This window comes from Pygocentrus nattereri, chromosome 18, assembly GCF_015220715.1.
Source record: "Pygocentrus nattereri isolate fPygNat1 chromosome 18, fPygNat1.pri, whole genome shotgun sequence".
NCBI lineage: Eukaryota > Metazoa > Chordata > Actinopteri > Characiformes > Serrasalmidae > Pygocentrus > Pygocentrus nattereri.
In genome coordinates this window covers 11,465,323-11,480,269 of record NC_051228.1, presented here as the reverse complement: position 1 = coordinate 11,480,269, position 14,947 = coordinate 11,465,323, and the positions used below count along the sequence as shown (strand labels likewise).

General features: G+C 41.0%; 3 protein-coding genes across 4 annotated transcripts in view; 1 reads left to right on the top strand and 2 right to left on the bottom strand.

Moving 5' to 3' along the window:
- Positions 1-219: 219 nt before the first annotated feature.
- On the top strand, positions 220-5,195 carry LOC108410540 (RING finger protein 122). Its single transcript, XM_017681663.2, has 6 exons — positions 220-436; positions 2,174-2,324; positions 3,507-3,552; positions 3,659-3,700; positions 3,807-3,889; positions 4,115-5,195. The coding sequence occupies exons 2-6, from the start codon at positions 2,215-2,217 to the stop codon at positions 4,218-4,220; spliced, it is 387 nt and encodes a 128-aa protein (XP_017537152.1). The 5' UTR covers positions 220-436; positions 2,174-2,214; the 3' UTR covers positions 4,221-5,195.
- ppiab (peptidylprolyl isomerase Ab (cyclophilin A)) lies at positions 4,926-9,663 on the bottom strand. Its single transcript, XM_017681662.2, has 5 exons — positions 9,473-9,663; positions 6,144-6,174; positions 5,955-6,043; positions 5,681-5,853; positions 4,926-5,406 (listed from the first exon to the last, which is right to left on the bottom strand). The coding sequence occupies exons 1-5, from the start codon at positions 9,539-9,541 to the stop codon at positions 5,274-5,276; spliced, it is 495 nt and encodes a 164-aa protein (XP_017537151.1). The 5' UTR covers positions 9,542-9,663; the 3' UTR covers positions 4,926-5,273.
- Positions 9,664-10,853: 1,190 nt separating this feature from the next.
- zmiz2 (zinc finger, MIZ-type containing 2) overlaps positions 10,854-14,947 on the bottom strand; it is a 43,802-nt gene continuing 39,708 nt past the window's right edge. For both annotated transcript variants that reach the window (XM_017681660.2, XM_037547031.1), the window contains 2 exons: positions 14,036-14,251; positions 10,854-13,354 (listed from right to left, as the gene is read on the bottom strand). In XM_017681660.2, the coding sequence (XP_017537149.1) occupies positions 13,247-13,354; positions 14,036-14,251 (324 nt within the window). In that variant the 3' untranslated portion in view covers positions 10,854-13,246. The remainder of the gene's footprint in view (positions 13,355-14,035; positions 14,252-14,947) is intronic.

Genomic DNA, 14,947 nt, shown 5'->3' with positions numbered 1-14,947 from the left:
TTGTCTTCCTTATAAAAGTCCTTTAACTTAAAAACTTTATCATTTGAAAGTATTTTAGAACTCGTTCCCATCTAAGTTTGCTCAAAAGCATAACATTGACTACTTGCTTTGTGAGCTCGAACTGCTAGCCAATCCGCTCTGCGGTTGAGGAAAATCCAGCCAATCGTCGTGCAGGAGGCGGGACTAGTCGCCATAGGGTATCCACGGTAACTCAGCCAGCCAGTTGACACGGCAGTATAGCAAATTAGCGGTGGCATCAACAGGCTGAGCCGACGTGACATGCTCGGTCTCTTAGGTCTCTCAGATGCCAAAGGAGGCTTGTTGAGTGGAGACAAATACAAAACCACTGCCTTCACTGTAGAATGCCTTACTCTGGAGGATATCTGAAGTCTGTGGCCGTGAATATAGACCAGCTTCATCAAATTCAGCGATAATGGTGAGCGTTTCGAAGTCATACAGCCTAACATGCATGGCGGTGAATGCGGTGGTCTCTAATAGTTTACTTGTCGACTCGAATGAGCGATGCATTAACTCCAGCCTGATTATGGTAGTCTTATGTTAAATCTACCAGAGCCAGAGGTGGGTGGTAACTGGTCCAGTCAACAACTTTACATGTACATAAGTCAGACTTGGGCAAATTTTGATGTGCACTGCTTAGTGTTTTCAAATGACAGTATATACAAAAGTATATATGTGAGGAAAGGGCTGCTGCTTTTTTATTTCACTTGTAGTTCACAGTCCTCAGTGCCTGAGTGTAAGTTAATGCCTAATGATGCTGGATGCAAGTTCTGCTGCTGTTCTATTTGGCCTTCAGTACTTCGGTACTCAGTATAACCTGTTTTGCTTTTATTTCTACTTGAGACATGCTTTCTTTGAGGTAACAAATACTGGAGTATGGTTTTTGGCTCTACATACTTAAAAAGATGGTTCTTCAAGAGTTCTTTAGTAAAGAAAGTGGTTCTTTATAGAATCATGAACACTCAAGAACCATTTCATGCTTAAATGTCAAGCCTGGTGAGATGGTTCTTTAGATTGATGGAGAATGCCTTGTATATGGTTCTGTAATTTAAAGATGATTCTGAAAGGGTTCTTTAGTAAAGTCAATGGTTCTATCTAGACCAATTTCATGATTAAATTGTTCTTTGCATGGTGAAATGTTAAATATGGTCCTATATAGAGCCCTTTTGAAAATGATTCTACACCCTTAAAACCTCATGATTCATTAGTAAAATTAGTGGTTCTTTGTAGAAGCATTTTATGAATATATGGTTCTTTACATGGTGAAAGGTTTATTTAGACTTATGGAGAATGTGTTAAATGTGGTTCTATATAGATCCCTCTTGAAAATGGTTCCACACCCTTAAAAAGATGGTTCGTCAAGGAGTTTGTCATGAAAGTCTGTGGTTTCATATAGAACAGTTTCATGAAGAAATGCTTCTTTGCGTGTTGAAATGCTTCTTCAGATTGATGTGGAATGTGTTGTATATGGTTCTGTATAGCACCAAAAAAGGGTTCTTCTATTGTTATGATGTCAACTTTGTCAAATTACTTTTTGGTGCTACATAGAACCATATACAACACATTCTTGGTCAGTCTGAAGAACCACTTTGCCATGCAATGAATTATTTCATCATATAGATGTTTCTTTGAGTGTCCATGGTTCTATATAGAACTATCTATAGAATCTATATAGAACCCTTGGAGAACGTTTAAGAGTGTGTGTGTATATATATATATATATATATATATATATATATATATATATATATATATATATATATATATATATATCACCCAAAGCCTGATATCATCACTATAGAAGAACGCTATTTGGTGGTGTATGAAAGCTTTTTGAAAAGCTTCTATACAGAACACTTTCTCCAATAATCTGAAGAACCATTTCACCATTTAAGCATGAAATGGTTCTATGTAGATCAAGGTTCTAAATAGAGCCATTGCCTTTGCTATAGAACCCACCAGTTTGGTGACAGTCTCGTGGCACGCTGTGAATGAAATCGGTTCTAGCTCTGTCTATTTGGCAGAGATTTTTCAGTTTACATCCTAAACGCCTCAAAATACAGACCACAGCTGTGTTCATACATTTGCTGATCTGTATTATTACACTGTTAACATGGCAGGGATCTGAAAGGTGTGTGTTCTTTGCCTTTTTCAGGGCACCTCAACATTCAGGGGTTGATACGCTTTGAGTGCACTATGCCTTCAGTAGCCTTCCAGGATCTGTTCTTGAACATCTACATGGTCATCTTCGGCACCGGAATATCCGTCTTCATTTTGAGTCTGATCGTTTGCTGCTGCTTCATAAGGTATCGTAACAGTAAGCGGCCGATCGCATGTCCTCACTACATCTCGGGTTTTGTCAGATCTGGAGCAACACAACGAGCCCAAGACCACAGATATTTCACAGCACAGTCACTAACATTTCTGTTCTGTAGTGAGGAGTGAGTCGTTCTGTACTCCCTCCTCCACTTGACAAACTCTTGTCATTTGAGTAATGCTTTTGATGGACAGCAAGCCCAGGGCAGAGAGGACTTCCTCTGGCCTGAAGTACTTCCTGTCTCAAACAATTCATGAGCAGATCATATCATCCCTCTTTTTGTTCCTGGTGCTATTTTTAGCATTCTAGCCCCCCCCCCCGTCTATTCCCCTTGACATTTGTTGACCAAATCAATGCACAGGAACAGAAAAAAGCGCCTGTGTGTCTGAAATCAATGGTCTGTTTTTCTTGAAACAGATCAATACAGTTTATAAGATTAGCTTTCTATGAAACTTTAGTTACAGTACTTGTGTTGCCAACAAAATGAGAGATAGGGACGGTAACCTTTGTACACATGCTTGAAACCACTCTTTTATGATTATCAGTGCTTTAAACTTGTCTTTAATTATATGAAATTTCATTGTCATTTTTGTCTTTTTTTGGATAATCCAAAATAAATGAATTTCTAGATAAAATGATGAAAAGCAGAAAAAAAATGTCGATTTTCAGGTTTTCAGAACAAAATCCAAACCATGAATATTAAACATTCAAAATAATGGAATTGTCTTATCACAGATTCAGCCCAAAGTTGCCGCTCTTTGCCTTTTTCTAACATCTTTAGCCAAGTGGGTTCAAAGTCTGTCAAGATGTGATTGAAGGTTTCTTCCCAAAGCTGAACTGAATACCTCATGGTTAAAGATGTTATAAAGGCAAAGAGGGGCTCCTTCAGGCTGAATCTGAGATGAGACAGTTCTGTTATTTTGAATGTTAATACTCATGGTTTGGATTTTGTTCTGAAAACTTAAAAATTGACATCTGTGACACAAGACTATAATGATACATTTATGAAAATTGCTTCCCGCAAATGTTTTCAATCTTTTGACCAGGTAGATTGCAGGACTAGGTGCTAGTTTGCATTTCTGTGCAGTGGTTTGGCCTTAATTTGTCTAATTATATGCCTGTTCTCTGCTTTCCCGTCTTCATGATTCATTGTGTTGCTGCATCCTTCCAGTAAATTGCGACACCAAGCCCACTGCGAGAGCTTTGGCTACAAAGTGGTAAGTGGGAGATTTCAGACACTAGAACAGCCTGTACTGTGTTTGTTACATGACAGGATGAAGTAACGTGAATAAACTCCCCAAAGTGTCCCTTTATTTCTTACAGGTTGTATTCCAAGGTGAAACAAAGCAGCTGAATATTGTGGGGGTAAATGTCTTTTGAACTTGTATATGATAACAGATCACATTTGTTTGGGCTGCTCACTTTACATTTCAAGTTTCCGACCTCATCCTGCTTCCTTCTTCCATTTCAGCAAACATGCGCTGTATGTTTGGAGGACTACAGGATAAAAGATGAGCTTGGGATGTTGCCATGTCAACATGGATTTCACAAAAGGTACTTTGCAGAGATCACTGAAAGGAAGATGTGAAATACACTAGTGGCATTGAGGGCACCAGACTCGTTAGAGCCTTCTTTCTGAAATGCATAGTCAATGAACACTCAGGGGAAGACTTAGCATAAATGCCACTGTAAAGCATCTAATGTTGTCTAGTGACAGTCTTAGTACACTGCATCAGTTGTGCAATTCTTATGGTGGTCTTTCTTGTGCCTGTGCTACAGGTGTCTGGTGAAGTGGCTGGAGGTGCGCTGCGTGTGTCCCATGTGCAACAAACCACTTGCTGCCCCTGCGGAGCAGCTTGCCAGCATACTGGATGAGCTGGTGTGAATACCTGCCATGACCATTTGCTTTAACAGACTACGGTTTTGCAAGGGGGCATTCTTAGCCTTTTTTTTTTTTTTTTTTTTTTTTTTTTTTTTAAAAGAGGCCAACATGACACTGCAGTTCTGAAATGATCAGCAGACGTTCAGAGCTAGCTGGAAAAACACAACTGTTGCATCTATTGGTTTAGACGTACTGTTCTGAGACAATTGAGTTCACGTTCTTATGCATGTAAGCTGGGTTGGCTTTTGACCTGAACATGTTAAAGACAGAAAGCTGGCATTTTGAGTTGCTGTAAGTACTATATTTAAATTCAAACCAATTTTTTCCCCAGCTAGCTTTCTCAAACCCAGGACAATGACTGCATATCAACTGTGTTCCAGTTTTGTGAGAAAGCCCACTGAATTTTATTATTAGGTTTAAAGAGCAGAATTTAGTTTCCATGAGATCACAGGTTTGTTCTACTTGTCTGTGCTGAACAGAATAACACTGCACTAACGTTAATATCTGGGGGGGGTTTGTTGGTTAGTTTCTTGAATTGCAAACTGTCAAACACCGAGAATTTGATTTGCCCAAAAAAAAAAAAACCAAACAAAAACAAACAAACACACATCTTGCTACAACTACTGCAGAATCTCTAAAGTGCAGTGCTGTTAACACTGTTCATGTTGCTCCCTACTGGATAATGGGAAGAACTGCAATAGCACTCAATCACATCTGAAATCAAGGTTTAATAACATTTGTTCCCAGAAAACTCAGAATAGGAATGATGTTTTGTGGTTTAAAGGCTTTGAGAATATTAAACCACTTGAAGAAATATACTGTGATCAATTTAAAGACAGTCATACAAAATAATCTCGTATAAGGAATCTTGTTCCAACTTTAATCTTTACTTTGTTAAATGTACTTGCTGTTAATGCATAAAATGATGCCATGATACATGGAACAAGTATTTCTTAAGAAGAGAAATTGCTTAGAAAATAAAAAAAAAAAATTAAAAAAAAAGGTGGGGGAACCAAAAGAATGCAAGTGATCAGAGCGGTCAGGCGACAGCCATCTTTAAAGCTGGCCACAGTCAGCGATGAGGATCTTGGCAGAGCATTTGCCGCTGCTGCTTCCTTTCTTTTCAACATTCTGGACGACGTCAATACCATCAACGACTTTCCCAAACACAACGTGCTTGCCATCGAGCCTGTTTGTGGACAAGAGACAGATTCCAATTTGCAGACAAGCATAACTTCTCAAATGGTCGCCATTAGGCAAATGTATATCAACAAGTATGTTCATAAGAAAAAAATGCAAGCAAGACTGAAGATGTTGCACAGTCCCAGCTTTCTGTGAGGTCCACTGATCTGAAAACAACATTCAGCTTTATGTCCACTCCATGATGCATTTTGAAAGCGGGGGAAAAAAAAAAAAAAAAAAAAAAAAAACAACACACAACAACACTGCAGTGGAATCCTTACCAAGCAGTATCAGCAGTGCAGATGAAGAACTGGGATCCATTGGTGTTGGGTCCTGCATTGGCCATGGACAGAGTGCCCATCCCCATGTGCTTCAGGGTGAAGTTCTCATCAGCGAACTTCTCACCATAGATGGACTTGCCACCAGTCCCGTTGTGGTTTGTGAAGTCACCTCCCTAACATGCAGAGAGTTAAAGGAGCAGAGCTAGTCAAGCCAGGCAAGCCCACTAAATCAATAACAACGGAGACAAATATAATTCTCACTTCAACAGCTCACCTGGCACATGAATTTAGGGATGACTCTGTGGAAGCCAGAACCCTTGTAGCCAAAACCCTTCTCCCCGGTGCACAGGGCTCGGAAGTTCTCTGTTTAAAAAGCCCAAAGGAGTCAGTACAACCCAAAACATTCATTTGAAAGGTTTTACTTTGTTACCATGAGAGTAGAAAGTGACTGACTGATACCTACCAGCAGTCTTTGGGACCACATCAGCTCTCAGCTGCCTCAGCAGAAAAAAAAAACATTAAATGATCAATAACAAAATCATGAGTCTTGACTACAAAGCACTAACATTCCGTTAGCCTTAAAGGAGAATTCTACCACTTTTCAAAAATTCTACGTACTAAATTGATTAAAATGTAAACCAAGTCATTCAGATTAGTTTGAAATAATTCTCGGTTCTAGAAACACAGGAGGTAGAAATATTCACATTGTGGTGATGGGAACCAAATGCCTGAAGAGTTTAATGCCTCAAAGCTCACACAAAATAGTTATGAATATGCTACCTGATACACTGTTTTATAATAATTGTGAAGTTTTGGCCCAAAACATTTTATCTGGATCCATACGTGACAAAGGACATGCAGCATATTGTATCAACGTTACATACAGAAACCGAGAAGACATGTAGGTCCACAGGTGGTTTTGGATAATAAATAAAACTGCTGTGGACATGGCGACGTCTGGTTCCTATCACCACAACAGTGATCAAATCTGAGTCGCTACAATCAAACCGCTGTGGACGACTGTACATCGCAACAATGGAATTATGCAAACACTTTGAAAAATCGGTTACAGTTCCTTTTAACGTGAAATGTACATTTACACCTGGGGTAAATCGATTATGATCAGTACTTATTTACTACATTAGAATTAGCATAATTTGGGGATTACTCATTAGAAACTCAGAAACGGATGGACTCGCCAAAGGTTTGGAAGTAATAACTATCGAGTTTATTCTGTGCCAAAACGTTTGAGAGAAGATCCTGATGTTTGAGGGAGGAATGTTCCGAGGACATGTCGAGGACAGCGGTGCTCTGAGCGCAGCTAATTAACTTGAACGCACCTGTCAGCAAGAAGTTTGCAGGTAACCGCCTCGGATTTGCTCAACTAACCGCTCTGGTTTCATTCAAAACTTGAAAATCTGCACACTCTCCCCTTTCAGAACTCGCACATGCGCGCAACTCATTTCTGCTCTCTGTTCAGCGCGCGCTCAACTTTCACGTGTATTCGCGGTAAAATGTCTGAACGTTTGTGTCAAAACTCCAGCCAATCAGAACCGCCGAGGGGCGGGTCCTGTCAGCGCACCAATCAGGGTGCCTTTTCTTAAGCAGCTTTATGCCAAGTTGTCGAGGTTCGTTCGTGGCTGTGGTGTCCAGACGGCTAAGTGCGCTTGTAGCCTCAACATTAGCTGGACGGTTTGTAGCTTTCTAGTAACCAATGATTAGAAATGATTTTTTAAATTTATGACTATTACTGATAACGTTTTAATCTAACATTGGTAGCTAGGGTAACTGTTTCCTACTAAAGGCTTAACGCTATCTAACTTCAAATAAATAGCTACAATTAATCAACTAAGCTAACGTTAGCAAGGTCTTTTGACTGTAGTCTTAACTCCTGTAGCTCGTCTTCATAGGGTCATCTTGTTAATCCTGTATATTTATCTTGTATAATGGCATCATCAAAAAACACTGCCGTGCAGTTTTATATGGACAAAACTCTTAAGTGAGTAACACGGTTCCTCCCATTTTTGTTTATTAGACATAATACTGTAGTTCTTTTCTAAGGCATATTAAGACGATAAAGCGGCTTAAGAAAAGGCGCCCTGATTGGTGCGCTGACAGGACCCGCCCCTCGGCGGCTCTGATTGGCTGGAGTTTTGACACAAACGTTCAAACCCTTTACCGCGAGCCCACGTGAAATTCGAGCGCGTGCTGTGGAGCTGAGAGCAGAAATGAGTTGCGCGCACGTGCGAGTTCTGAAAGGGGAGAGTGTGCAGATTTTCAAGTTTTGAATGAAACCAGAGCGGTTAGTTGAGCAAATCCGAGGCGGTTACCTGCAAACTTCGTGCTGACAGGTGCGTTCAAGTTCATTAGCTGCGCTCAGAGCGCCGCTGTCCTCAACATGTCCTCGGAACATTCCTCCCTCAAACGTTTTGGCACAGAATAAACTCCATGAACAACGTAGAGATTAACGTTGAGCCAACAGGGTTCATCACTGGTCAGCCTGATACGAAATGTCAGGTCGATATGACTCGGGTTGCCAGCACATACGCTCTGAGTCAGTTACACATCTGCCGCTGTTGGTGACCAACCTGCAACGCAAAAGTTACGTTCGCCGTTTAAGGTGGAACGGAAAAGTCGAATAAGAATCCAGCTTCGTCCTCGTAAAATCGTTGCAGTTAGGTATCCTCAATGAGAAAGCTAACACTAAAGATACAGCACCATTTCGAACTGCTCGCAGACAGAAGACTTAACTACGAGGATGAAGCTCGATTCTCATTCGAATTTTCCCTTCCACCTTAAGTGGCGCAGCAGTTAGTCACCATTTAAGGTGGAACGGCAAATTCGAATAAGAATAAAGCTTTGACCTCGGAAGTCAGTTGCGGTTATGTTTGGGGCACTTTAAAATGGTGCCCCCTCATTGAAGATCTAACCCGAGTTTTACCATTAAAAGGCAATAATAAATAAGTCTTTCATTTAAAGTATGGCAAGTTAAGATGAGGCACTGCAGACGCTAATCGTGGTAAATCGTCTTCGGCTTACTGAACTCCAGGATCTCATGGCAATTCAAAATGGCATCTTGCGCTATGAAAAAAATGAAGATGGCGTCCATGGCGTCCATAATAGGGAAAAAAGTGCACAAAACTGCACTTGAAGGCTATGAAATGGCATTGTAGTAATTAAAAGGGGGCATGTGATCACTTAATTAAACCATAAGTGGCAACCACAAAGATGTTTGGTCCCCAAGCTGGGGTAGGAGCAGGTTTCATAGGGATGGGGGGGCTCCGGGGACTTCACGTTCACACCAGGCAAGTGAACCTCATTATGCAATCACAACCGGCACCACAGCCGGGCGAAGCCAGAGCTTCAGGTGATTTTAAAACCCAATGTTTTATGTAATTGAATGTCCCCCTTACTGCACAAATGACTATACTAAGCGTTATATGCACGCTTGCAAAGCTGTTTCTCTGTTTAAAAATGCCAAACACTAATTTCCCAGCACGTTTTACTTTTACCGTTCCACCGTAAATTCAGAATGTAACCGCCGCAGGCGCCATAATGCAACCACCGCACCATTTAAGGTGGAAAGGAAAATCTGAATAAGAAACAAGCTTTGAGTGGAAATCCAGCATCTCGTTGTAGCACCCAATTGATCAGCATCTTCAGATACCATCCGTACCAGTAAAACATCCTTCCAGGTATTTCAACGCCTTAACGGCTAAGTTAGCTAGTTAGCTAACTTAGACCGTTACCTTTGAGCATGTTCGGCAAGGACCGCTGGAAATAATCGCTCACCTCCATCACAATCCGTCCTGCACTCTTGCCATCGATGGTGATGTCAAAGAAAACTTTTGGGTTGCCCATTTCGGTTTACAGAGGTCTTCTGTTCTCTATATTAAACGTAGACTGCGAGTTACACCCTACAAGATGCCGCAGCTCATCGGCAGACTGCACAGCAGCGAAAAACGAGATATAGAAGTAAGACGGAAGCCTTTTTTTCCCTATTTGAACCTATGAAGAGGAGGGAACGCTGAGTGACTCTTGGCTCGTCCAATCAGACACCTCAGAGCTGCATAAGTTATGACGTAGCTCCAAAAGCGGGCGAATCCTCCAGGTCAGCAAAGTTCGGAAGGAGTGCCGATGATTGTCAGCTGGATCGACCAATTGTGGTTGGTATACATGACGACACTGAATTCCGGCCAATGAGCTGAGAGCAAATAGAGTAGGCGGGCCCCCATATTCGCGCCGTCAGTGATGTCCATCATGGCGTGAGGGCGTGGCGCGTGGATTAAATTCGCCATTATGGCACGGCCGTGAAACGGGCACGAACGGTGTTTATTTACAAAAGGAGGTTTTATAAGCAGACTTATGTGAGACACCGATACTTGCTCATTGTCTTTGAAGTTAGTTGATGTATTCTTGAGCACCGTTCCCTCCAATATCACCTCAAATCAGTGCAGCTACTTAGCTGGTAATGCTAATGTAAATAGGCACCTAAATATCAACCGTTCTCGAACAGGTACCACATTTCACAACCTAGCTTCGTGAAAAACTGTTTTTTTTTCAGGTTTTACACTGATGAGCCATCACATAAAAACCACTCATGTTTCTACACTCATTGTCCCTTTATTAGATCTTCTTACCATATAACAAATTACCCTAGTTATACAGCTACTCTATAACGCCCATTTCTCTGCACACTTTGTTTCACCCCTTTTACTGTTTTTCAGTAGTCAGGTCCACCAGAGAGCAGGCCTTATTTGGGTGGTGAATCATTCTCAGTACTGCAGTGACACTAATGTGGTGGTGCGCTAGTGTACGTTGTGCTAGTATGAAGGGATAAGACACAGCAGTGCTGCTAGTTTTTAAACTCCACTCATACCAGCATAACACACTAACACCACTATGATATCAGTATCACTGCAGTGCTGATCCACCACCCAGGGGTCCTGAGCCTTGAATAACAGTGTCAAAGGGCACCAACAAAGTACAGATGGACTACAGTCTGTATACAGTCTTGCATAATTACAAAGTGTACCTATATGGTAAATGGAGCTGATAAAACACAGTGAATACAAGAAGGGTACAAGAAGGTGGATTTAACGTTACGGCTGATCCGCGTATGTTGGTGTGTTGGGCTGGTCAGGACTTGGCAAATAATGCAAACGAAACATGATGGGGCTTAAGTCTTTACTTAAAAAACATAATGGAAATATTTCACATCTTTAGAAAAAAACAAAATGATTTCAATTTTACAAGTTTAATTCAATCGTTAGAACTTAAAGATTCACCTACACATGACAAACATCTTTTTTTGAACAGTTTGATTAACAAGTAAGTGTGACTTGGTGCTGGTCTCAAGGAAGTCTCTCAGCTCTCGTATTGAAAACCTTCTTAGTCACAGATCTGATGGGAAATGAACTGCTTTTTTTTTTCTTTTTAACAAATCCATAAACTTTTGCTAGATAACACACGTAAGAGAGATGCATACAGGTCCACCAATTAATTTTATAATTATTATAATAACAATAATTATATAATCAAAGATAAAATTATATGATACACAAATGTCTTCAAAAACAATTGCACATCCAATAACTCCTGACACTCCCTGGATTGTTATGATACAAACTGCACATAGCTGACCGTGTCCAGAGAGCGGTCATAAATAATAAAATAAGACGAGACAGGAAACGGGGTGGTAGGCTGTTCTCCTCTCCATCCGTTCTCTTTTGCAACCCAACCGAAAGGGACAGCGTGGAACAAGGGCGTGTCTGACTACATGAAGGTCTGTCATAGTGTTTAAAGTGTGGGTGTATGTACGCTCGTGGATTTTAATATCATGGGGTAGAGAGAGTCTTCACATCTGTAACAATAATAGTCCTATATCTGTACATATTTTCAACACTGCTCCCCAAGTGTTCCTCGTCAGTAACAAGAGTGGGTATTGCCGTTAGACCATACTGTCGAGAGGCCTTTGCTGCAAACACGAACGATGCAGATGTGACAGACGAGACGTCGCACTGGGAAAGTTTAGGACCTGAATGCACTCTTTTCAGAGTCGCATGTAGCGAGCTTGTGGGTGTGCATGTATATATGTGTGTGTGTGTGTGAGTGAGAGAAATACCCTGTCTGAAATGTGCTGCTTGTGCTCTGTGAGACCTCATTCATTTATTTCTTTTTTTGGACTCTGTTATCCATCATTTCCTCCACTTAATTAAAATCTCTTGCATATCCAGTAAGCAGCTAAAAACAATGCCAGTGAATGAGAATGAAGGCTTATTGAACAGAAAGTGATCATTATCAAGACTTTAGTTTTTGACAGAACTGCGATCAGCACAGTAATATTGTGTCAACAGGGTAGGAAGACAAAGTTGTTTAACTGGAGGGGAGGGGTAGGTGGTGGTGGTGGGGGGTGGGCAGGGAGTGGAGTGGATGGACGTGTGCCAGAAAGATACTGGGTGTAACTAGGTGTGTGCGCATATGTGCTTCTTGTATTCAATGATCGAATCACTGCATTTATCTTGCGTAAACATATTCTCAAGGATCGTAAGCTTTCCTCAAATGTACAGTAGCTGCAGGATAAACACAAGACAGAGCCTTTCCCCCCTGACGAGTTTGGCAAAGTTGTTTGAATAAATGTACAGTACATTACCTTGATGCTACAGCAAGATATGCTTCATGATTGCATCTCTACACAAGGTGAAGGACAAGAGCATGCAGGCTGCAAACTGGCATCTTCTAACACAAAGTACAAATGGACTTTTGGACTTCAAGTCAAGTACAAGTTTGTGAGATCAAGTAATGGTGAGGACCTGTAGGATAGGGCGCTAGCTTAGTGGTGGATTTCTTTTCTTCCTTTACTTTCTTTTTTTTCTCTTTTTAAACCTTTTGAGGTAAGGCGTGTCTGTGTCTTGTGTTTGCAAGGTCCATTGGCATTCCCAGCTTTTACTCGCATTCAGCTTACAACAGAGACAAGAACTAATTTGGCTTCTCCCCCATCTCTCTCTATAAAGAGCTTGTAGCTTAATCGAAATTCAGTCCTTCTTTGTACGAACAAATTCAGGATTTGAAAGAACGTCAGTACTACTTCACACTCGGTTTAAACGTGATTAAGAACAAACAACGAAGGGCAAATTCTGTAATGGCTTCCTCCCCCTTCTGATGCAATATAATTTACACCAAGCACAAGTCTGACAGATGAGTTGCTTTTCTACAAATGATTTCTGCAGGAGCTGGAAATATGAAAGGGACGCTTCCAAATTAAAATAATAATAAAAAAAAACAAAACAAAACAAAAAAAAAAAACTGACATACTTCAGAGGCAGACTAACAATGTTGAAGTCGCATTAAAATATCTTCTGCATCTTCCTTGCTGTAAGAATGACTGAAACTCAGTCTCCAAGGAACATGGCAGGTAAAAGAATTAGACTCGAACATCTGTGAGGATTCCTAGCCCTGACGCCCAAACCTGCTCATAGCGTGCTGAGTGTATTTAGGCCAGGGAAGAGTACGTTTTTTTAGGACGGTGTGGCTAAGCTTTAGGTGGTGAGGGAAATGTGAGTGGGCTCAGTTGCTCTCGAACAGTGAGAGCAGGTCATCGTTGCTGTTGTTGGGCAGGTCAGGAGGACCCAAGTAGGACAGCAGCTCATCCGGGTTCGTTAGCTCTGGGAGCAGCTGGAGGAAGAAAGAAGAGAAGCCACTGGGATCAACAGCCATAAAAACCCAAGAGTGCCCCACATACTGTCACTTAAAAAAAGAATGGAAACCACTTTGTATGGAGACCACTTAGGGGAAAATTCTAGTGTTTTTCTCCTAACAACCTCCCCAGTTTTTAAAGTGCTTTAAAGCTGTGTTGGTTATTTTTTTTAATCCATGTAAAACCTGATAAGGAAAATGCATGTAATAGAACAATTTGCCTGGAATTATTTTACTGCTCTGAATTTATTTGAATACTGTAGATATAATTTCTATAAGATAATGTGTTCTACACGTTCCTTACATTCAGGCTGAGGAACACGGCAATTGAGGCTAATATAGACCATATATTGACCATCATAAGCCTAAAGACCTAAAGAGAAGACTTTCTGGAGAAACACTATCCATATGGTCGCAAGGAGTGGGAACTGACTTGATGGTACTTAAGTAGTAACTGGCTATCAAGCGAATATATAAATAATTATATGTTGTGTTTTTTAATTAAAGTGTACACAACTCTTCATTTCTGTGATCTGTGGAAGATAATTTTTGTGGAGTGCCACAAAAACGTTTTTTTTGGGATTTTTTTTTTTAGAAAAATGTTTGCATTTTCCTTGAGTGATCTCAAAAAGAAATAACTGTGACACTTAAAAGACTTACATCAAGAGCAGGCTCTGCTACATCCCCCGGCCCTCCGGGGCCGCCCAGCCCGAAGCTGTCTGTGTGCAGCCGTGGATTCTGTGTGGAGTTGCGCGAATGCATGGGTCCTCCAGGGCCACCCAGGTTGGAACTACCGTGGAGAGCTTGATGCTGCTGCTGCTGCTGTTGCTGCTGGAGAGGGTTGTGGGATGGGTCCATGCGACTGGAGTGAGGCATCTGCAATTTTAAATAAAGCACAGAGACAGAGGAAAAGAGGGTGAAAAGGTGACTGAAACACTGAATACACAGATCAAAGGCAGAACATCTACCAGTGCTTTTTGGAGTCTCCTGCTTAGACAATGGGTGAGTAGGCAAGTATGGTTGAAAAGGCAGCTGTTAGTGACAGGATGAATGAAGCAGCCAGGCCATGCTATCACCTGCAGAGCCTGTCAAGAGGTTCTTACACTCATATGCAGCATGCCGGGCAAACTGAAATGGAGATGCTATAAAATTACTCCTGAAGGATGACATTCAGGCAACCGCTACTGCAGAAAAGCAGTATATAGTAAGTTAATATAACTACAAATTAATTTCATCCCTAGAGAGATCAATTAACTAGGGCTGAAAGGTTAATAGTCTTAACATTGAAATCTCAATTTAAAAAAGAGTTGCAATTTGTGTTATAGTCTTCATTTTCAACAATATTGCCTTAGCAGGTTTAAATTTGGAAAATTTAACTTAACAACAGCTTGAACCGCCTGTAGACCATCAGAAGCGACCAAACACCCAGGTCTTGTGACAACACAACCTCAACTCAGTGATTCTAGTCCCAGACTAGAAAAAGTGGATATTGTCTTCATGATCCAAAAAAAAGGATGCTAATATTTATATTTATAATATTTATAGAACACACACATTTTTAAATTGTCACAA